General features: G+C 37.2%; 1 protein-coding gene across 1 annotated transcript in view; it reads right to left on the bottom strand.

Moving 5' to 3' along the window:
* Positions 1 to 24540, bottom strand: part of LOC129247872 (neural cell adhesion molecule 1) — a 143477-nt gene extending 118937 nt beyond the window's left edge. Inside the window, exons 1-2 of the mRNA XM_054887232.1 lie at positions 24281 to 24540; positions 18264 to 18460 (exon numbers count right to left, since the gene is read on the bottom strand). Of these exons, the coding sequence (XP_054743207.1) occupies positions 18264 to 18460; positions 24281 to 24540 (457 nt within the window). The remainder of the gene's footprint in view (positions 1 to 18263; positions 18461 to 24280) is intronic.
* Between the last annotated feature and the right edge of the window lie 392 nt (positions 24541 to 24932).

Consider the following 24932-nt stretch of genomic DNA (forward strand, 5'->3'; position numbering starts at 1 on the left):
ATGCATATATGTAAGTTTTTTTTCAGCCATTCATTCATTGGCAATAGGGAAAATAAGCACAAATAAGAAATGAAAAATGCCAACAAAAATATGACTTCTAAAAATGCATGAAAAACTGCATAAGTCTGAAATATAGAATGCATAAAAATAATTTAACCTACGCTCCAACGGCCCGCCCCACCACTACGAGCTCCATTGGCAAGCCACCAGCCCCAACGATCTGAACTGACAGGGCTGCCTGTGGCAAATACCCAAGTAGTAACAAACAAAAAATCTCCTTACAACAACAAATAGTGAATCTATAGCAGCCAATTTCAACGCCGATACTTCGCTTGCTATGAATTTAAAATCTTTTCTTGTGCACAACATACAAACATACATACAAACACATGCGGACTCTGGCAACATCCAAGTACTTTGCTACGTCTTTCATGCATTTGCTTTATATTTTTTCGATTATGCCTGCCTGCCAGCCACTATAAACGACATTCGTTGTGTTTGTGTGTGTGAGTGTGGACCGGTTGACATTGCTAATGGATTTTAAATGAGCATCATAAATAAGGGTAAATTGCAGCAATGCCGCCGACGCTGATGCCAACCCCAATGTCGATGGTGATATCATTTGCTAGCAGCAACCTCAGCGCCATTGCAATATTATTGCGGTTATTGTTGTTGTTGCAATGAGTGTTATTGTTGGTATTGCCTGCGTTATTGGCACAACAGTCGCTGCTGGCACAATTATTTGTATTTTGCATGCGCGATTGCAGCAAACCACATAGGCCACCATCAGGGTGACCAGGCCGTCTGTTGTCTGCGCTTTTGGCCTAGTTAGCTCTCCTTGTATGCCCATTGATTCCCTTCGTTGAGCTGGTGTTGCAGTTGCAGCTTATTTATTAGAAAAAAATGGGGTCCCTTCATGGCAGAGATTTGAAAAATATTCTTTCTTGAATATATTTTTAATTTGAGCTGATGTAGAATGGCACGAAATTAATTTCTCCAGCTTTACATGCCGATGGCATAGCCAATAAAGCAGTCAAGTCCATCAGTTTCTTGGGATTTAAATAAAAAAGTTAGAAATTGTAAAATGAAAAATGTTGGAAGCTTTGAGTCGAAAATGTTAGAAAAATTGGTGTAAATGGTGTGTTCAAAAAGTATCGCGAATTTTGTGTTTTTTCAAAAATTATTTATTTATTCATTATATGAGATATTATGCAAAAGTGCCAACATCCAATCTTCGAAGCACTTCAAAAAATCAGTTTTTTTATGTTGATCAGCTCCTCCTTCGATGCCGTCTTTATCTCGTCAATCGTAGCGCAGCGTGGTCCTTTCATGTGCCTCTTCAGTTTCAGGAACACGACAAAGTCACAGGGAGCCAGATCTGGGGAATACGGTGGCTGTGGCATCATTTGTGTGTTGTTTTTGGCCAAAAAGACGCGCACAAGCAACGATGTGTGAGCAGGGGCGTTATCGTGATGCAAGAGCCAATTGTTGTTTGTTCTTCCACAAATCCGGGCGTTTCTGGCAGATTGTTCCGCGCAAATTGCTCATAACTTGCAGGTAACATTCCTTATTGGCCGTTTAACCCTGTGGCAAGAACTCAAGATGCACAACGCCCCTGCAATCGAAGAAAACGGTAAGCAAAACTTTTACATTCGACCAGACTTGGCGCGCTTTTTTCGGTCTTGGTTCGTATTGAAATGATTGAGCTTTGGTTTCCACGTCATAACCATAAACCCACGATTCCTCACCAGTTATGATACTTTGGAGCCAAATTTGGGGCGTTGCGGACAGAGTCCAACATCTCATTAGAAATGTTCATTCGATGCTGCTTTTGGTTGAAATTGAGCAGTGTTGGTACGAATTTTGCGGCGACCCGTCTCATGCCCAAAGCATTGAAAAAAAGCGAATGGCACGAGCCAATCGATATGTCTATGTCCTCAGCAACTTCTCTAATGGTGATTCGACGATTGCCCAATACCATTTTTTCACTTCAATTTTTTCGTCTGTTGTTGAAGTGCTCGGGGGTCCGTGCTTGCTTTTCGTCATTCACATCTTCTCGGCCTTCTGAGAACGTTTTGTACCACCGATAAACGTTGCTTTGGTTAAAAGTAGCTTCTCCGTATGGCACAGTCAACATTCGGAATGCATCCGCGCACTTAATTTCGTTTTTCACACAATATTTGATTCCTGTTCCTTGACCCATCTTTTTGAATAGTTAAACATCGAACACGAGCGAAACACGTGCAAGCAAAGCAGCTGTCAAGAATTAACTGTATATGTAATTGGCACTTACACCCTTTTTGGGTATTTGGCCAAGCACCTCTTTCTATTTCGAGCGTGTGCCCTTTTATTGTCCCACAAATGGAACGCCCACAGTCTTAGAAAAAACTGTTTCTATAATTTTCCACACTTCCGAGTGGTAGTCATGCACCAACCCATTCGGCCACTGCCGTCGCCGTTGGAACAAATAAATAAGAAGCAAATAAATAAGAAACAAATGAGTTGTCAATTATTTAACGCAGTCTATAGCAAAACTTGCTTTGACTATCTGCCAGTCATCATCTTTCATAAGTGCGCTGTCATTAATCAACTCTCATTCGTCACACAACTTCTGAGTCATTAGTATTCAGCTAACAGAATCAAGGCAAACTCAGACTTTAATGGAAGGATATGTACATTTTCATAAAATTATTGGAAAACTGCAATCAATTTAAGTTTATTCAATAATTTTATGCAAATATTATTTGCTTTCCAACATAAAATTTTCCCTTCCACCCACAGCTGCCATAAACCCCTTTCTATTTCCATGTCCTCCAACGCAGGACTAATTTTATTTATTCTTGCACTGTCTATTCGTCTATTTCCATAGGCAGAAATATTTAGACACTGCTCTTCCATTTATTCTTTTACTATAGTCCCGCGAAATTCACTTAGATTTTTCATTTTTTACCTCTATTAATTTTTAGATTTATGCTGCTTGGCGCATTTATTGTCATTTAGTTATTATCGCTTTACGCCAAAATGAGAAGTTGCACTTCCAGTTATATTTTCCAAAACGTTGCACTCGTGACTTGTCACGTTTTTGCCGCTCCGTTGGCTGGCATTGTGCAAGGAATTAGTGAAGACATTTATTTATGGCGTGGCAGCCCAAATGGCGTTTTGATATCGAAGAGCAAAGCTTAGTGGAAGGAGCGCGTGCTGAGCGCCAAGATTTTTTTTGGGCCATTGTTAATTTCAATTTTTGGATGATTATCATGCAGAAAATAGACAAATAGTTTTAGAAAATGCGAAAAAAAAAACAACATAAAATAGGTCGTGGGGCCATCCATGGTCGGAATTTCCATAGTAGGCGATTATATGGAAGCCAATAATGAATTCCATAAAAAAAGTGGTTTGTATATTTATTAAACAAAATATTTTGCATACCTACTTACTTACTTACATACATACTTACTCTGTGGGCAAAAAGTAAGGTGAATTTATTTGTCAAACTTCGCGGGATTAAAATTTCGCTCTAGTTATTTTTTTCATGACCTGGCAGCACTGTTAGTAACATCTGGGCCAACCTTCATGTGAATGTCATTATCAGTAATATATTTACGCTTGTGTTTACCAAACGACCAAGAGCACATTTTTCGATTTTTACAATGTCTGATTTGATTGAGCAGAGAAGTGCCATCAAATTTTATTTGCGGAATGAAATTTCGGCTCCGGAAACGTTTAGCATGCAGAAGGCATTTGGTGATTCGACCATGTCGCAGAAAAATGTTTATAAGTGGTACAAAGACTTCAAAGAGGGTCGAGAACGTGTTGATGACTTGGAGTGCTCCGGAGGACCATCGACGTCAATAGATGACCAACACGTCAATAAAGTGAAGGAGTTAGTGCTCAAAAATCGTCGGTTGACTGTTAAAGACCTTACTGATATGATCGGAATATCAGAAGAATCTGTGAAAACCATTTTGAAAGACGATTTGGGCCTACGAAAAGTCAAATCTCGTTTGGTACCGAAAACTCTCAATTTCTTGGAAAAAAGTCGTCGCGTTGATGTGTGTGAAACAATGCTTTCAGACTATCAGGACAAGCTCAAATGCATCATTACGGGAGATGAGACTTGGATTTATGCTTACGACCCTGAAACAACCGACCAATCAAGCGAATATCGTGCTAAAGGCGAGGCCAGACCGAAAAGAGCACGTCAAAGTCGTTCAAAAATAAGGGTCATGATGACAGTTTTTTTCGATTTTCGTGGTGTGGTGCACTATGAATTCCTTCCACCTGGCCAAACTGTTAATAAGGAATATTATTTGAGCGTTATGCGTCGTTTACGTGAAGCAATTCGTCTAAAAAGACCAGAATTATGGGCCAACAACTCTTGGTTTTTGCATCACGATAATGCACCGTCTCACACTGCACTCGTTCTTCATGACCATTTCGCCAAAAATTCCACGCATATCGTTCCGCTACCACCGTCTTCGCCTGATTTGGCTCCGTGTGACTTCTGGCTATTCCCAAAACTCAAGAGACCACTCCGGGGAACGCGTTTCGAGTAGATTGAGGAGATAAAAGCTGAATCGAAGAAGGTGCTGATGACTATACCGGAAATGGACTATTTGGCATGTTTCGGGGATTGGAAAAATCGTTGACATAAGTGTATTTCATCGTGAGGGGATTATTTTGAAGGGTATGAAATTGATTTACAAGAATAAATAAAGATTTTTCATTTTACAACCAAATTCACCTTACTTACTTACTTCTCAGGGGTGGGCGTAAGGTGATTGTGAAATATTGAGCTCGTTTTCCTTAAAACGGGGTTTTCAAGTCCTTCGGCAGGATTTATCGGAAACTAGTAAGGCAGTCAGCTGCAAACTTTGATAGCAGTGACTTTGTAAATTTATTTTTAAATAATTGGAGAAACGTTTCCTATTGACGATCGATATTTTTCATTTTATAAAAACTACCAGAATATTTTTTTATACAATCAATGTTTATATCTACACTGCATATCTACACTATGAACTTATGTTTTCATATAAAATTCTTTATAAAAAAAGTCGGTTATAGTGACTTCTCGTATAGTGACATGTCGCTTATTATGACCCATTTTTAATAAAGTATGTCCGGTTATAATGACCGACATAGTACTTTACATTGCAAAGTACATATCATGTTTACACCTTCGGTAATGTTCGTTGATTCCCGACGACGTTCGGCACGTGGCTCGTTTTTGTTTTGAATCTCAGTGAGTAATTGACTCTTGAAGGTCACGTATTATTTTTCGTTTGTCGTTTGTGTTTATACTGTGAAAAGAATGTCATTTCAAGGCCGTAAAGCATTTACGATTGAGGAGAAAGGTGCAAGAATATACAGATTAGAAAATGGAGAATCGAACTCATCCCTCGTAGAGGAATTTGGCGTTGGTCATTCGACAATCTCAATGACTTTTAAAAACAAGAACCGTATTAAGCAATCGTTCAATTCAAATGTTTTCAAACCGAAGAGGCTTCGAAAATCGCGACAAGAAAATGTTGATGAAGCATTAATTCAGTGGTTTAAAACCATGAGAAAGCGGCCCTATGCTATAAGAAAAGGCAACGTTTTTGCGGCGCGTTTTGGTATTCTCGATTACAATTGTCCTGGAAGCTGGATCAGTCGTTTTAAAGTTCGACATAACATTGTGGCGGGAAAAATTGTCGGCGAATCTTCGTCTGTTGATCAAAGTTCAACAACAAACTGGTTAACAACCACGCAGTTTTCTGATGATGAGATATTTTATGCTGATGAAACTGGACTGTTTCACAAATTAAAGCCGGACAAAACATTTAAATTTAAAGGTCAGAATTGTAGTAGAAGCAAATTATCGGAAGATATAATAACTGTTTTGGTAGCAGCTAATATGAGTGGCACAAAAAAAAAAAAACAAAAGAAATTGCTCATTATTGGAAAGTCACAAAAACCCAGATGGTTTAAAGGGGTCAAATCATTACCCGTCGATTATGCTAAGAATCGTAAAGCTTGGATGACATCAGAACTTTTTGAAAAATGGCTTCGAGATTGGGATGGTGATCTGGTGAAGAAGAATAAAAAGATTTTATTGCTGGTTGATAATTGCTCGGCACATCCAAATGTTAGTGATTTAAAGTCTATAACACTTGCTTTCCTTCCGCCGAATACAACATCCGTACTACAGCCAATGGAACAGGGTATTATTACGAGCACTCAAAACGAATTTTAGAAAAAACCTTGTGCTCAAATGATTAATAGTCTTGCTGCTAATGACAACAACCCTTCTACAAAAATAACGATGCTCGATGCAATTCAGATGGTTAATGATGCGTGGAATAAAACGTCACAAAGTACCATTCCAATTGTTTCAGACATGCAGGATTCATTGAAAGACACGACGGTTTACCTAATCAAATATTAGAACATGAATTTGATGAAGAAGATGCTGTTCCTTTATCTTTGTGGTCACGAAATCTAAATTCAGATTCTTTAGCAGCACCAGCAATGTGGAAACATTATGTTGACATCGATAGCGCCCTCCTCACATCCGAAGAACCCACCGATGACAATATCGTACTGAGCATTAATGCTAAGGAACAATTTGAAAGTGACGGCGAAGAGGAAGTCAAGGAAGAACTATTACCTACCGCAGAAGAGGCGTTAAAAGCTGCAGAATTATTATCCCGATTTGTTAACAGCAATATTGAAAACGATAATTTGACCATGGCGATGTCTTCTATACACAATAGTATTAGAGACTATTTTTACAATAAAATGAAAAACCAAAAGCAGACAAAAATTACAGATTATATTCATTAAAAAATAGACTTGTATGTGTATAATGTGTATGTAATAAATTTTGATTTTATTAGTTACATACTGTGTTTTTCTATTAAAATAAATACGTACATATTTACGCAAAAATGTTTTTTTTTCACAAAATGCTTTGTATGACGTCCGCTTATTATGACGTGTTTGTCGATTCCCTTTGATGTCATTAGTTCATTTTCTTACAAAAATCATATAAATTCAAGTTGCAGCCTTTGTGCAAAATTATTGAAAACTCAACAAATTCTCATAAAAATGTCGCACTTTTTGAATCTTGGTATAGTAAAGTTTAAGTTTCAAGTAGCTTCAAAATCGTATTGATCTAATATCTCCTAAAAATATAGAAGGTAATCCAGCACAAAATTCTTTGTGAAATAAAGTTACCGCTCGTTCGATACTTTTGCTGTAGTGAAGAGTGATCAGATTGGAGGTATCTTTTCCAATAGGAATTTTTGGACAGATCACGCGTGACTACTGCCAAACTAAATACAGAATTTTTTTCAGTATTCTCTGACATTTTATCATGGAAAGTCTGACGCCTCAACAGCGTTTACAAATCGTAGAATTGTATTACGGAAATCGACGCTCTGTGAAAAGTGTTCATCGCGCGCTCAGGCCAACGTGTGATGTCCAAGGGTAAGACCCATTTTTGGCTTAAAGGCTACTTTAATTAGCAAAATTGCTCTATTTGGGCTGAAAAACAACCCGAAGAATTTAATAATAGCCATTACATCCATTGAAAACAACCGTTTGGCGCGGCTTATGGGCTGGAGGAATCATCGGCCCATATTTCTTCAAAAGTGAGGCTGGCGCCAATGTAAAAATGAATGGCGAACGCTATTGGCCCATGATAAACTACTTTTTGGTGCTGGAAATTGAAGTCAGTGATGAACACAACACTTGATTTCAACAAGACGGCGCAAGTTGCTACACAGCCCGTGAATCAATGGATTTACTGCGTCGTCGTTTCGGTGAGCAATTCTTCTCTCGTCTCGGACCAGTGGATTGATCACCAAGATCGTATGATATCACACCTTTGGACTTTTATTTCTTGCGTTACATAAAATTTAGATGCTTTGTGGATAAACTAGCTTCGATTGAGGATTTGGAAGCCAACATTACTAAGGTTACTCACGAGATACCGACCGCAGTCTTCCAGCGAGTCATTCAAAATGGGTGTTTATGGATGTCCAAATTACGGCGCAGTTGCGACCAACATTTGAAAGGGTTTATCTTTAAAAAATAAATGTCATGAATGATTCTATACAAAAATAATAAAGATTGCCCAATCCGATATTAAAAATCTGTTAAAATCCTATACCTCTGAATTGGTCAGCCCTTTATATAACCGAATATAATTCAAGAAGAGCGTCTTCAGTTGAAACTTCATGCCGGAAACCGTACTGCAGTGGAGCAAAGTATTTACTTTTTTTAAATAAGCTAAAGTCCCACACTAAACTGTTTTCTCAAACACTTTAGAGATTTATGACAAGAGAGAAATATGTAGGTCTGTAGTGGTTTTTAGCTTTTATATTGCCTTTCTTATAAAGTCTAGTTGTCTGGACTACGTGAGTTGTTTGCTTCAATTTTTATATATTACCTTATTTTATTGTATCTGATCTTACTTTTTCTTAACTTGCCTCATCGGATCATATTACAAACTCAAATCTCCTGTACGGCAGCGGAGTAATTGTGCTAAATTGCAAAGCCAAGCGAAACCTGGTCAACGAACAGCGGCACTCTGAGTTGGCTTAACCTACCGCACTGTCTCTGGCCCCATAGCCTGGGAACGACTGGATGCATGGGACTCCAAGAAGAAACACGCCGCCACTAACGCCGCGGAACGAAGATGCCCAACCATGCTGCGGTTGCAAAGCCGATAGCACACTGAAACGAGTGGCAGATAGGGTCCAAAGGAACTTTGGGGAAATGAATTTCTTCTTAACTCAGTTTTTCTTGGGCCACGGATACTTCCGGAGATATCCAATACCGCATGGGTAAGGTAAGTGACCCCACAAGCATAAACTGCAAAGCGCCTAGTGATTACGCTGAACGTATCCTTTTTAGTTGCGATGATAGATGACTTGCGGCAGGAGATGCTCTGGAGAAGCAGTTTGGCGAGACCGTGCCGACCAAAATATTCCGCAAAATGCGCGAACATGAGGACAGCTGGAAAGTAGTAAAGAGCTACATCGAGAACGTACTACGAAACAAAGGACAGCGCAACAAAGCGAAGCCGTACAAGTAGAGTTACAAGAGGGCGAGCCCTTAGCATGAGAGCTGGCTGCATACATGGTGGGCCCAGACGTTGGTGAATTGAGTTGGTTCTTTATGGATGCCGTTCTCAGCTCTTCCAAAGTAATGCAGAAAGTAGTCTTAGTAAGGCTGTCTCCCCAGAAGAAGAGGAGATATTCTTTTAACAGCCACACCACTCGACGCAGTAGACGACTATCGTGCGAATGCACCTACGAAAAAAAAGAACAAAAAAAATTGGTGTACTTATCCTATCATATCTAACCTCATCATAGCTTATCTTATTTTATCTTATTTTACCTAATTTTATCTCAGTTTGTGTCATCTTATAACTTATGTGCCATCTCAGCTCATCCCAAGTGCCTGAAAAGCAGCCTCACTGCCCGAGGATGAGTAAATATGCTTACTACTAAATTTTCTACTCAATCATTCTTTCAAGTGCAGCTCTGTGTTTCGAATTTCCCTATCAGCCATCCACAGTTATTATTAATTAGAAACACTCCTTACTTATGTAGTTTATTGAGGTGCCATGACCTGTGGGGGTGAATGCGTTTATTTTGCCAGCTTATCAAAGAGGACGCCAGGCTTTAGGCCTCACCTCATCTAGACTCAAGTATATTTGAATTTTTCACATTACGCTTATAAATACAAAATGCGTTATTAAGAATTTCATAGGCTGATTAAAGAGCAGAAACCAACGTGTTGTAAACAAGGTATGTGGCCAAGCAGCAACAACTTTACTAGTTGAACATTTGTTTGGTGTATTGTCAGGAGTATAATTTATTCCACCTACTTGTTATGCTTGCCTGGTTTGTGTTTGTAGAATAATAATGTAATAATAAGTTAAAATTTCCTAAAATATTGCCAATGAAAGGATACAAGCAGCAAAACAGTAAGGAGAGTTGTTGTAGCTCTATTAAAACCTCAGCTGCTGTATGCTACAAAATTTGATAAAGAGTATTCAACAAAAAAAAAAGAGAACACCTATAATGCATATGAGTGTAAACATGTATGTATGTGTGCATGTGTATATATGCATGTGTATGTAAAAAAGTTATCTGAAACATGGTTGCTTGAGAAATTCCATAGCATTAATCGGAATTTGCTGGTTACCTACAGGTCAAAGTAATGGTCCGGCGTCTAAAAGTGAGCTTGTGCATACTTTCTTGTTGGTCGAGAGTAGCAGAAAGTAAATGTGATTGCTTGCATACACACACACATATTTACTTACTTACAATAACTAACAATAAAGCCAAGAATTATGAAAAGCTGGTAGCACACTTTCGCATTGCATCGGAGCAGACAGCCATTACAGGGACGAAGGCATATACACACGGACATGGCTGCAGGATTATGTGGTATTTGTGAATGGGCGCACTTACTAGACAATACAAAAATGTTGATTGTGCATGTGAGTGATTGTGCATGTGAGTGATTGTGCATGTGTGTGTGTGCCACATAACTATGCGCATTATTTTCTGATTTCGGGCTTAGGCTTCATGTTTTTTTTTGTACGCTCTCGGCCAACATGCTGACCAGCTTTGAGCCTACTCATTGTCATCGTCGTTGTCAGAACGTCAGCTAGTAAATTTACTTCGTACTTCTTTCAAGTATATGTTATGAGATTTTTGTTGGGCAACGTAACTCGTTTATGAATTCTTGTCGCATTTTGCGTATATCAAAAAAAAAAATATGCAAGCCCTACAACAGATAAGAGCTTATAGCTTTACGTTTGCATGTATGTGTGACTATGCATATATGAAGGCATAATTCTGCATGTCCACGTGCTCGTATATTATTTCCAGCGTTTTTGTTTGCTTTTAGTGTCAATGCTTGGCCAGAAGCATGCATTGCAGAAATCTTTGTAACAGCTGTGGTATTCCATGCGGCTGTGGCTTTTAGGGGCAATTCTGTATGCAGTGGGGCTACAACTCAATTTTGAAAGAGATGTTTTGTTCCAGCTATCGTTTGTGTGCTATTTATGGTTGTTCTGCATATGCGGCTCTATAACCCAAATAAGACTGAAATAGCTCACCAGCTGCCGCTGCCCTGTGGTAAGCTACGCTAGATATTCATAGTAAGCGAAGTGAAGTCCTACAGAACTTGGTCCTTTTATTGTGCTCTTGGATGCCTGGTTTCGTTGTTCGTTCATGTGTGCTGACTTGAAGGATTCTTTCACTGGTAGATTACCGTCTATAGGTAGCACTTGGCTGCGCCAACTCGTTAATTGTGCTTGTAGACATTTTATGTTGTCATCATAGAACTCGAACGTTCCATCGTTTTGTCTTTTGCGGTACTCGTCGCCCACGCGGATATCTACAGATCCACTGGTTCACAGACTCACAGATTCACAGATTCTTTCGAAATATGCTTGCTAATTTTAACGCTCTTTTTTTGTTAAAATTTCTGCGCCACATAAAATGTTGGGCATAATAAGAGTCTTGTAGGGTGTGGTTTCCGTTCGTCTAGAAAATGAATTATTTTTCAATTGATTGCAGTACCCAAAATGTCGCTTTTCGCAAGAGTTATTTTTCACTTCGTCTGCAGTGGTATTTTGCTTTTGCTTCCAAGTACGCAAAGTCTCTCGTAATTTCAAAGTTATCACTGTCCACAGTGAAGTGTCAGCGAATAAGCGGTGACTTTTTGACTTTACCCAAGATGTGGTTAAGTTTACTCCCTTCAACAGCTACAACATTTTTTCTCTTCCTTATCCAAGCAGGATGAACCCAATCAGGTTGAAAAGTATGAATTACGCTTTAGAATAATAGATGAAGGGCTACGCTTTGTCCTGAATTTCGTGTAGTTTCGAACGACCGGAAAAAGACTTTCACTATTTTTACAAAGCTCCTAGTCTTGCTCTAATTAAACTCAATCAATCAAAGCAATATTTTTGGGTTTTATTGATTTTTTTGCGCTTCGCATGCCACGTACCAATTTCCATATAGAACCACTCACTGATCCCGAAAATCGAATTCATTTTATTCCTAATAGATAAATTTTCGAGGACTTCGCAATTTATTTTTAAGAAAAAACTGCCTCCACTTAATCACGTAAATGTTACGGACCAGTTTTTCTTCTTATAACCGTTTAAGCGATTTTAACCGAGATTAACAAAGCCAGTCATTTCTTTCTCGTGCTAACCGGCGCCAGTTGGACAAACCAAGTCCTTCTCTACAAGATCTTTCCAACTCAGAGGAGGCCTTCCTCTTCCTCTGCTACCACCAACTGGTATCACATCGAATACTTTCAGAGCCGGAGCGTTTATATCCATTCGGACGACATGACCCAGCCAACGTAGCTGCTGGATCTTTATTCGCAGCGCTATGTCTATGTCGTCGCAAAGCTCATACAGTTCATTGCTCCATTGCCTACGATACTCGCCGTCGCCGACGTGCAGATACCCGAAAATTATACGCATAATATTTCTGTCAAACTCTCCTCATCGGTTGCTAGAAAAATACCTCTCGTTTGTCAACTGCGAGGCCCTTCTACTTCTCTATTAGCATCATCGATATGATGGGGAGTTATTGAACTAGTCTTATTGAGCCATAGAGCACTGTGATTTCTGATGTGGTCTATTAAGCTTGACCATGCGCCTACATCTTAAGGCCTCTAATGTATTTCAGCACTTTCTCTGGCTCATCATATCAGTAATGGCTTCAGAGCCACACCACCTAAGCAGGTGAGTCTTCGTCTTGTACGAGAGCTGCACATGTGGAGATGTGTTTTATTGCTCAGCTCGCAAAAATGACAGATGCTTGTTTCTACTAATTCTAGTTTCCTTAATTGATGATGGCGAGTTACGTATTAAATGTAGGCTTTTCCGATTTCTGGAAATTATAATACCAAAAAATATGTATTTGAAGGAAAGTAGCTCTAATACGCTTTTTCTTTCCTTTCAATTTTTTCAGCACATATATTTGGTATCCATTCGTTCTCAGCCTGTGGTTCAAAAATTACATTTCCTCTTTCGCTACTTGCTTTTCCGCAAGTAGAGCACATTTCAGTAGTAGTCCATTTGACCTCCGTCATGATTGCAAGTGACTAAGCAAGGCATGATGAATGGTCTCAACCAGAAGTCCCACATGTAACAGTCACAATGGCTGATACACTACATGCATATATTTCCATACACGCACACTTATAAGTAGCTATGCAAATGCTTGTCAAAAAAAATAAAATATGCTTACAAATAAAAGCTTGTCGTTATAGACCAGCCTTAAGAGTATCAAGCGCTTTGGACTGGCTACTGAAGTGGCATAGTTATATTCAAAATTTTCTTCGCATTTAAAAATGGCAGAGAGCAAATATAAATATTTTTATACACACATGCATGTGTGTGTGTGTATGTTTTCGGGTGCACTTCATAGCTTTGCTAAATATAATATTTTATTTATATGAAAAATTAATATTTGAAATCATCTGCAGCTTACCAGGCTACACACACAAAGTAGAGGCTCTGCTGCAGTTGCAACATCAACTTCTATAGGCCTGTTCTGCTCTGCTTGTTTCCTTTTTCATTTTACTTTGTTAGGAGTGCTTTGTACAATCTAACCGCATGCAGAGTTTTTGAGTTGTGAAAAATTCTGAATTTTGTGATTTAATACAGTTGGCTATTCTTTCTGGCTTTGCTAAGTTGAGTTGAGTTTATTTGGGTAACCAATTTCATTTGCACCTAAGTTTTTATTGTTGATATTTCTCCAAATTATTTTGTAGCTGTTTGTTAATTTGCGTTGAGTTGTGTGGAATTATGGATTTTTTTTTATTGTATTTGAAAGTACTCTACAACTTTAGATTTCATAATTGAGAACATTTGGAAAACTTTTAATTTATTTATCAAATCTGTAGGTAGGCACTTGTGTGCGTACGTGGCGTATGAGCGACATTTGTGTTGAAGGCAATTGTCGCTTTTGAAAAGAACTCATGTGCTGTGTTAATTAAATAGCAACTGGAGGTCTTGTAGGCATCATTGCGTAGGTGACATTGCGTATACGTAACAAGCATTGTTAGGTGCTCAACTTTGATGAAATATTTTAGGAATTTGAGTGCAAAAGACAAATACTTTTCACAAATTTAAAAATCAATATTGCATTTAATATTAAAAAAATATAATATGCACCGTCATGCGTGTGAGTTGAAAATAGTACATAAAATTTACGATTCAAGAAGTGCAACAAAATACAATGACATTTAAAAAAAAAAAAATTTTCTTGTCTCTTTGTAAACACTAAACTCAGGAATAGCTGAACCGAATTTGAAGCTATTTTCACTGATGCATGGGAACATTTTCAGAGCAGGTTGTAGGCTATATCTGACTTAAAATATTACTCCTCAGTTGGCGCTGGGGTCAAAATATGAAAAAATAAAATTTAATTTTTGGTATAATTCCACTTATATTTAAAGAACGTACAGGACTACCAGGAAATACGCCGCAGATACATAAAAATATTAATACTTAGGTCATTGCTGACTAGCATTATTATTATTATTTTTATTAAGTAAAATAGAAAAATATAAAACTTAATATTAAGGAGAGTACGAGCTTCTACAGCCGTCGATCCATTATATTAAATACGAAAAATTAAAAATATGAGAGAAAAAACCTTAAAATATACACCTGTTTATTACTAATAATTAATGCGGAACAGGTGTGTTTGATAAAATTTTCATTTGCGTAAGAAATGAGTGAAATATTTAAAAATCATACAAACTTATCCGCTACTAAGAAATTACAGATTTTTTTTTTATATTAGCCCAGGATACTCATTTTAATATATTTTAAGTATTTGTGAATGATATTTTCTTAATTTCGCTAAAAATTGGCATTCATTAATGAAGTGCTCCACTGGTGCGATGCGGGAACAAAATGGGTAAGAGGCAGCAGAATTTTTACGGCCAGTAGGTGTTGATGAGTTGATTTTGTATGTCCAATCCTCAGGCGTAGGAAAATTGTTGATTGAAAACGTGTAGTTATATTCAGTCACTTTCGTTGCATGGCAAAACTTTCCGGATGTTCGATTTTAAAGATTATTGAAAAAATATTTTTTTTGTTTGTTCGTCCATATTTTGAAATATTATTTCAAGGGTTCGATTATTTTCTGCTTTTAGTTAATTTTAAGAATTAAATAATTAAAACCATTAATAAAATTTTAGCTAGGTCTTTACTGTTAAAAATGACTGTCTGCTGAAAATTTCGCCTTATGATTTTTCGCTAAGCATTTCCTGCTTCACAGCATTAAAAACATTTCTTTTATGAAAACTATACTGCAGATTATTCTAAAAAGTACCAATAACCAAAAAAAGGTATCTCAATATTTCGGACAATTTTGGCAATTTTATGTTATTTATTTGAGTAGCACTCCAAAAATTGGAGGAGGAGTTTGACCAATACCCAAAGAGGATGTAAGCGCGAACTATGTATGTATGTGTATGCAACGTTCATACATATTTTATGAAAGTAAAGCTCATTCTATAATAAAAATTATATAACTTCGATTTCAAATATCTCAAACAGTTCTACAAATTTACAAAAAAAAAGTTAACAAATTTCCAATAAAAATTCTAGATTTTGAGTTGCAATTTCTAGAAAAATTTTGAAATTTGAAACGAAGGCAGGACACTTGGAAAATTCGGAAAATTTTCTGGTTTCTTTGTTGTGAAATATTACGCTGAACAAACATTTGAAAAATAGTTCTGCGCTGCAAGAAATAGGATGCATGGCAGCCGAATACATAATGGGCCTCGAATAGGAACCCAATTGGATGGCAGTGAAGCACAAACCTCCTCGCCTAAGGTAGTCCCGAAAGTTTGGCCTGATGACAAATCCAACATAGAATACCGTACTGAAAAATTTCAGAAAACTATCAAAAAAATCGAATTGCGTCCAGACGTTAAATCTTAATGGCTGCCAGGTAATGTTCTTAAATTACACTGCAGAACATTTTTGGGGTTTTTTCTGGGGAATAGACGAAACAACACCCTTGGAGTGTTTGAGAAAAAGATTCTGCGGAAAATTTTTGGACCTTTGCATGTTGGCAACGGCGAATATCGCAGGTGATGGAACAAGGAGCTGTATGAGCTTTACAACTACAAAGACATGGCACAGCGAATAAAGATCCAACGGCTTCTTTGGTTGTTCATAGGCAATACAAAAGCTTCGGCTCTGAAAGTAATCGATGCGGTACCTGCTGGTGGTTGCAAAGGAAGGGGAAGGCCTCCTCTGTGTTGTAAAAATCTGGTAGAGAAGAAAAAATGACTGGCGCACTTTGTTAAATTCGGCTGAAATCGCTTAAGCGGTTAATGCGGCAATCAAGAGAAAGACGAAACCAAATTTTTCTGAAATCCTGGTTGTGTATTGAAAAGTAATTTCCCTGGTTTCTCGTGTTGCCGATTTGAAGCATTTTTTTTTTCTAAGTTTTGAAGTTAGTGACCGTGGAGGCGTATTTAAAGTACTTCAAAAGGATTTGAATGCAAATATTTGTATGACAAAACTTGATTCTGGAAGTTTTCTGTTACGAGGAATCTAAATCTGCACTTTATTTTTGTTGAAAATCACCCCAACGGGTCGCTTTAGTGTAAAAACGAGAAAATCCAAATTTTAGCGGTTTTTCTTTTACTCTGAAATTTATAAAATTATATGTTATATACGAAATGCTCAATTTTTTATTACTTCTATTAAAGGAGGAAATTTTCTACGGCGTATTGGTGATGTACAACTACTCACAGATGGAGCAGACAGACAAGACTAAATCGATTCCTTCCTTTATTTTCTAAATTTTGTATTATATAAACACCTACAGGGTGTTACAAATAACGGTATAACGGGGATCTTATTATTACATTACCTTTTTACTGCCGAAGTGCTTTGAGGTGTAATTCAAAAAAAGTTATTTTTATTCCAGAAACTGGTTTCATTATTTTCGGATATCTAATATTTACTGGTATCAAAAAAAAAAAAAAAACAAAAAACAAAACAATTAAAAAAAATAAAAATTATTGTGAAATTTTAAACTCTCTCTAAATATTCCTACCAATTTAATTTAATTTCATGCTATTGCCAGCTGCTCGATTTCGCCACTGCCAGATTGACATTTTTTGCATTCGCCACCATTTTCGCTTAAGTGGGGAGCCTGCTTTAGAGGTTTTAAAAAATCGATTTTTATTTTTTTGCTTAAATGTCTTCCCAACCTATCCAAGAATGTGTGCTCAAAGTTTCGAAAGCAAATTCAAAATATTCTCGGAGTTACAGAAGAAATTGTGAGCAAGCGTCGAGCAGGTACCTATATGAGCGGCCGGATCGCTTGAAGTGCGATTTCTCGGTTTTTTATTTTTGCGATTTATCCTAATTGGCGGGAAAGATAGGGAAAAACTTAAACGTCCTATCGAAACGAGATAACATTGATTGTATTCGGAATTAAATTATCTTCTAGTTGAACCTAAAAAACCTTAAGAAAGTTATGATTAACCCACTTTTTAAACAATCTGAAGTGAATTTGTTTTTCCAAAAAAATGTTTTTTTTTAATTAGCAAAAAATTGTTGAATTTCTCACTTTTTGTTTAATTTTCTTGGTTTAACTAGAAGCTATACTATACTAAAATAAAATTGTTTTTGGGTTTTTGGTTGGAGATGAAAATTGCGATGTGCATCTTTCCCGCCGCACGACACATGCACACTCGAGGCGCCTCGGAAAAATGCTTGTACCAGACATAATATGACATATTTTTTAATGAAAAAATTTGAGAAGACTGTTGAAATATATAAGAATAAAACCAGAAAATTTCGTTTCAATCGAATAATTCTTTCCTTCCCAAAAAAACCCACGAAAAAATCGATTTTTTGAAGCCTCTAAAGCAGGCTCCCCCCTTAAATATAAAATATTTTCGCTTCTTTGCGCTCATTAAGTCGTGGAGTTAATGACTAAATTGCTAGATATCATATAGCTCAACGGTTATTACCATTGATGTTATTGTCGTTGTTTTTGCCAGCCAGTCAACTGCGAAAATTTTGCAGCTTCACTGATTTTTCTACTGATTCTCTTCACAAAATTTCCTCATACGGAACTATTCATGTGGTTGTAAATATACGCACGCATGTACGGCTAGCTAACTTCAATTTGTGTGTGTGTGTGTGTATTTGCGAGCGGGCGTAAAAGCAATTAATTTTATTGTCTACTTACAGTTCACATTCAGCGTGACAGTTGTCTCCAGCGTATGACCCTCGGTCATGGCACGATTCCAAACGACACATTTATATTTGGCGCCATCGTCAGCGCGTCTTGGCAATATTTGCAATGTGGCATTGGTGTAATGATTCTTCGAGCCGCCTTTCAGAATGTATGATTGTAATGGCACGGTGCTGCCCTCGCGATACCAGCTGCAATCAAGAAGAAAAAAGAAAATATAAATAGCGAAAATAAAAAAATCGCAGCAACCAGCAAAGGTTTAAGTAGAAAATAAGAGAGCAGCGAAATGTGTTTAGTAGAAGAAGTGCAGATAAAGTGACACAAATACACACATAGCAATTCTTATTAGTGTAAATAAAAAGAAAAAAAAAAATACATACATACAAATGAGGAGACGTTAGAGTGGACGCGTAAGAAAAATTACAAAATAATTTATTGACTTTGTAGCAAGAGCTGACAGCACAAATTCTGCAGCGTTGGTGTGTATGCACATTTGTATGTATAGAAATGTATGCCAATGTGTGTGCGAGATTATGTGCAATCAAACCATTTCACTTTTAGATGCTCATTTCTTTTTAATTAAGTCCTTATGTTGCTGTGACAACTGCCATTTCACGTGGTTGGTAGAGAGGGGGCAAAGCGAAAAAGGAAACTATGTGCTAGCATCTTTCTTAAGCTTTATATGTTTCTGTATGTGTTTGTGAATTATTAGTAAAGCGTTTTAAAAGTCCTTTTTTTATGTAATGAAGAACGCCCAAAAGACTTGGCTGATTGAGTTATAATTCATGTTAAAGTATTTGAATGCTATAATAAGGGTGGAGAAGGACCTGGTTTCACTTGAATTCATTGCAACAACTGCCAAGCACGCTGCTAGAGTATATATGTCGACAGATCAATTATCAAAACGGTCATGATATTTATTGAGAAACACTTCTCATAAGAATTTAGTACATAAAAAGGTAAGTTTTTTTGCATAATAGCAACTACGCTTAGAATACACCTGCTTTACTCCCCTTCCGCTATTCAATATAACATTGGTACGAACTGAAAACTTCAAAAACCTCCTATAAAATATTAATTGCTTACTGAAGTTCTTCCTAACATTTCCGTTCATAATAGACCAGTACCCCACAGCGTATACGTAACATTAAGATAACCTTGCATTTTTCATTTTACTTTTGAGTCAACATAATTTTCAAAGTCAATCAGTTTTCGTTTACTTTTAATTTCATTTTGACCTCAACTTTCATTTGCTTTCATCAGTTGGCTTAGCTACGTTTCAGCTGTGCGAAGTCAAGTACGAGTACTTATTGTATCTGTACTGTGGGTGTATTGGCCTGGAAGACACATGTGAATTATGGGGAAAAAAATTATGTAGAAGATACTCGTAATAGTGAAAATTTAAAAATATTTTAAATTTCAAATACTGAGTTCAACCTAATTCAGTATTGTACAAGGCTTGAGCGTTAATTTTGGTAGGAAAAATATAAATTTAAAATAGGCTTTGTGATATTTGTTGCAGCTTAGACGTCAGGTGAGATATTTGGAAGCTATTGCCTGTCAAAACTATTTACTATTCTACTCATCTATATATCTTATAATCCTTTTGAGGAAATTGCGAACTTCAAACGACTAAAACACCTTTTTCACTACAGCTTCGAAGGCGTTGAAATGTATTTCAGCAATCAGAATGTAACTCATATTAGTTATTGGTATTACAGAAAAATATAATTAGAAAAAAAAGCAAAAAATATGGAATGCACTTCAGAACATGTCTACAGTCTGTTTGCATAGCGATATATTCTGACAAAAATAGGGCAAACTATTTTGCCCTAACCGATACTGAAATCCTTTGTTGACTGTTTTGTAATATATTTAACGTTTTTTGACGTTCATAAGAATCAAATTTAAAGTACGGTTTTGAAGGATATTTAAAATACGGTTGAGTTCATTTAAAATATTCTCATCTACAACTAAACATTCTGAAATATGTGTAATGTTTTCTGAAACACAATTCACTATAGTGAAGTAAATGTGATAGATTGTAAAATACTTTTAACACTCTCTTGAGTTTGTCGATGGAATTTTTAACTACGGTTAACTTTAACTACGCTTTCTGAAGAACATTTAACATGAATTAGAAGTAAATTGAACGCTTTTAGTTTTTGCAAAGATATTCCGAAATGTGTCTGAGGAACTTGGAATTACTGAATTAGCTCTGGAGGTATGTCTTTTTCGCAAAATAAAATAGAAATAATAAATAAAAATAAAATAATATAAAAATTTAGTCAGAATTGTTGAATAAGATAAGGAGGCATACCTAGTCGCAAAACAAACAAGAAAAAAAAATAACAAAAAAACATAAAATAAAAAAAAGGATTCTTTCTGTGTTTTTATGTTTCCACCAAAATTAAGTTCACAGCATTTCGCCATAATTTTTTCAATTATTCTCGCTATGTTTGTAGTAGTCCACTTGAGGGCACAAAATTATTATAGTGAGAATAGTCCACCTTAAAAATAAATGCTCAGATGCATCCTTGTGTATTAGCCTAGTATTATAATATTTAATATTTTGCGCTCTTGTATTAACTAAGACGACCACGCTTATCGCGAAAGGTCAGGCTTATAGCGTAGGTTACTTAAATGTCGCTGAAGATAATCGAACTCATGAGAAGTACATATTTTACTAGTCGTGCCCACTGGGCATTTTCTACCTAAGATGGGTACTTCTCACAGATGAATTTCTCTAGTAAAACTGGAATATGAATATTAACAGATTGGTGAGAAAAGTCAGAAGTCCCGTTTACATAGTTTCATACATATTTTTTTTCTTCAACTACAGTAACATTTTTGGTAGAATGTAGCCCGTAATGTATTATATAATATAAAAAGATGATAATAAATATGAATTTTCAACTTATTTCCATTCCTCCTTAATACTCACAGTTGTATGTATATATACCTATGTAATGAGACTTTTTTTCAATTTCAAACGTTTATTAAAAAAAAAATGGTTACAAATTTAATCTTCAAAATAATAGCCATTGCTAGCGACACATTTTTCCCATCTCTCAGGCAATTTGAGGATGCCGCGCCAAAAGACTTCCTTTTGAACCGGGAGAGCAGCATTTCACAAGTGGTTTTTTGATGTCCGCAAATCATAGTTTGAAGGCACGAAATTCGACATTTTTACGAGCGCCAAAAATGCATTGTTGTATGAAACGTAACAAACTATGAACTGAGAATTGTCGACAGATGACAGACGAAAAAAACAAGACATTTGGGAAGGTTTAAAAATACTCCTAGCGACATCTATGGACTAATAGCTGAAAGTCTCATTTCATAGGTATATGTATACTTAGAATGCATCTATTCGACAAAGCGTTTCTTTCACATTTTTTAGCACTTACAAGTTTTTCGTTTTCTGTAATTCACAGTAAAAATGTCTCATTTAAAATTTGTAGGGCACAATTTAACTCGTCTGAGAATGAAGAAAAAAATTTTATTGGAAATCATTTTATACATGATTTTCTCGATAAGCTATCCACTCTTTTACGAAAATTATAAATGTATAACTTTTGAGCATTTGGCTCCCCCGTTGTATGACGTGAAAGTGAATGTGCAATATGTCATACACCGCCCCAGAGCAGCCACTTATTGCAGGAAATATTTGGTCATGTCATGATTTCTCACCCATGAATTACTTTCTGTGAGAATATGTCAAGTTGCTAGTCAACGCCGATAAATTAACTGTGATATTCCAATCGGTGGCCGCCGTAGTTTTTTGAAAAATCAATCGTGATGTGCACTTCTAGTTTGCGTTTAAACCAAAACCAAAAAAGCCGAAAAAAGGAAAAGAAGCTTCCAAGGGAATCCCACAGGTTTTCAAGGGAACCCTAATCCTCTCATTTTGTGATGAAACCGTCCCCAGGGTCCCCTGTTTAGCCAGCAATTTCAGCTCAGTAGTTTCTCTCTATACCGCTGTGATCGGGCACCCAAATGAGCCTAATATTGAAGCATTCGGATGCAAAAGAGCAAGAAGTCAGGCATTCTCCGAATAATTTGGAACGCATGAGCAACGAGTCTAAAGCCTTAATTGTCGCCTCTCTTTCAGAGTAGAAATTTACGTGCTTTATAGTAACTACAGAAGTAAGCAACAAATTCACTGGTTCCTTAATTACGGCTACCTCCACTTTAAAAAACGTACAGTCGTCCGGAGGCTTAAACTTGAGCTTGATGGGGAGCTCCTCGCCGAATACTCCCCCACCAATCCTTCCGTTCAGCTGCGAGCCATCCGTAAACTTGTTTGCCATGCCTTGTCTACAAATGCTGCACAGCGCAAACTCTTCCCTTGAGGGAATATGAATGGGAAAAGTACCATGTGGATGAAATCTAAGTTTTTAAGAATTCTAGAATGTCCGATGCTTAAGTCTTGCTTATGGACCGAACACTCCAATGTGATTGCGGCACGTGCAGCGGCTGTTTGCTCTGCTATGCCCACGGGTACCACATTCAGCATAACGTTAAGCGCTAGAGTAGAAGGACCCCAAGTTCTAAGCTAATTCCAATAATGCCAGACCTTTGGACCCTCTGCAGTTGTATCTCAAAAAAACGTCATTTTATTACAAAGAAGTCCTTCTATCTGGTTGATTTAACAGAGGAACTTAACATCATAATAATCATCGTTTCCTTTATTTCCCGATGGAGAATAGGGCTTCCAACATCATAATAATCTAAACTAAATAATTAGTGGTCTTTTAATGCGATGTCGAGATGCCAAGCCAAATTAATGTTTTTTAGGAATCTCATTTTTAGGACTCTCATTTCTCATATCGATCTTCATAATCAAGCCGCATTATTTTGCACCCGAGTTGAAAAAGAACACTCGGTTAAATGTTAATTTACATGCAATGCCACAACATAACTCATATATATCAACTCAATAGAATCCAATTTGTATAAATCTATATGACTTAGTGTGCGGTGCTGCGAAGTTCAATTATGGCAGTTTTGTGATTGATCAGGAAAGAATTCAGATTTAGGTTTCCTTTCAAATGTAATTTTTTGTGATCTCTGCACACCAAATTGTGTGACCCAGGAATTTATATGAGCAATGCCACAGTTGAGTTAACCTAATTGGAATGTTATTTTGCAACTCGTATACAAAAGAATGCAGCTCATGTGCCTCTTGAAGCCGTCTGCGCTTAATATTTGCCTCACATGTCTCTTCTTCACCGACCTATACCATTTGAGAGAGCGTAGGTTCAAATCGCCATGAATGAAACAGCAAAATAATAGAAAATACGTTCGTCCCCAGGTAGAGGCAATGGCAAACCTGTCATATGTATTTCTCCTCATAAAAAAATCTGGCGTTCGGAGTCTGGCATAGGTCCCTCCAATTGTGGAACAATATCAAGACGCACGCCACAAATAGGAGACGGAGCTCCACCAAACACCTAACAGAAATATACGCGCAAATTATTATTTTTTTATCTTTGCCTGTACCGCTTCCTGATTTCATTCGCCCAACAAATCACTGCACTTCTCAAATGGCTTAACAAGCGGCAAACTTAAAATGGAAACTGCTGCTTTCGGCCAACCGAGTGTCCATCTCTTGCGAAAAGTTCAGTTTTGCACTGGCCTAGACTTTTTACTCGTTGTGATTTTTTTCCAAACTAACAAAAACTACTACTCGTAAGCTGTGCTTCATATTGACCCATCACTGTTCTGTTGACTTTATTTAGAACTTTCTCTGCCCATGGGCAAACAATGCTCATCTCTCTATGCTTTCTTTTTTTGTTATTTGTTTTCTCTGATTTTCACTGATTGCTTATAGGCCAATAAGTATGGAAATACGAGCACATAGATTGTTGTAAATGTGTTTGTGTTGGCCTATACGACATATATATGCACGTGTATGAGTGTGTGTGTATGTACAGACTTTATTTCCTTTCTACCTTCTGACCTGTCGTTAAGTGACACTTTTCACTTTACTATTTTGCTTGACTTACGTTATCATCGGATCCGGTGAGCCACCCACACTACTGCAAGTCAACTCCAATGGCTTATCCTCAGTGGCAATGGCAATATTACCGGGTGTTATCATGGGCGGATGTGGTGGTGTCAAAACTGTCAAATTGTAAAATTCCTGATGTACATCGGCACCTGTGCCTTTGGCCTTGATCCGACACTCGAAACGGCCATTATCGCGATTGTATGAGGTGTTTTTTATTTGCAAGTCATAAATCCCACGGCCAGGACGAAAATCCATTCTGCAAAGAGAGAGAGAGTGAGTGAGTGTGAGATAAAGCAGGCAAAAAATTCATAAGAATGAGGTGAGAGTGTAAAGGAATGCGAAAAAATATGCGGAGCATTTGGAAATGGGTAAATTTCTGTGTTGAAAAAATGATAAAAATGTTAGAAGAAAATACAAATAGCCACAGCTGGGGCAGCAGGACCACTCTAGTCGGTCAGGGCAACAGCTGTGGTTGAAGCAGTGGCACCATTGACTCACAGCCTATGCTGGACAAACAAATAAAGCGCGCGTCAAAGTTATTGTATGCACAGCGGCGGCTGTGGTGCTGCTGGTTGGTGTGGCGCGCCAACGAAGGACACAACGTGGCGTTGACACACTCAACTGCTGTTTGGCTATTTTCAGCCCAA

This window comes from Anastrepha obliqua, chromosome 5, assembly GCF_027943255.1.
Source record: "Anastrepha obliqua isolate idAnaObli1 chromosome 5, idAnaObli1_1.0, whole genome shotgun sequence".
In the NCBI taxonomy this organism is placed as follows: Eukaryota; Metazoa; Arthropoda; class Insecta; order Diptera; family Tephritidae; genus Anastrepha; species Anastrepha obliqua.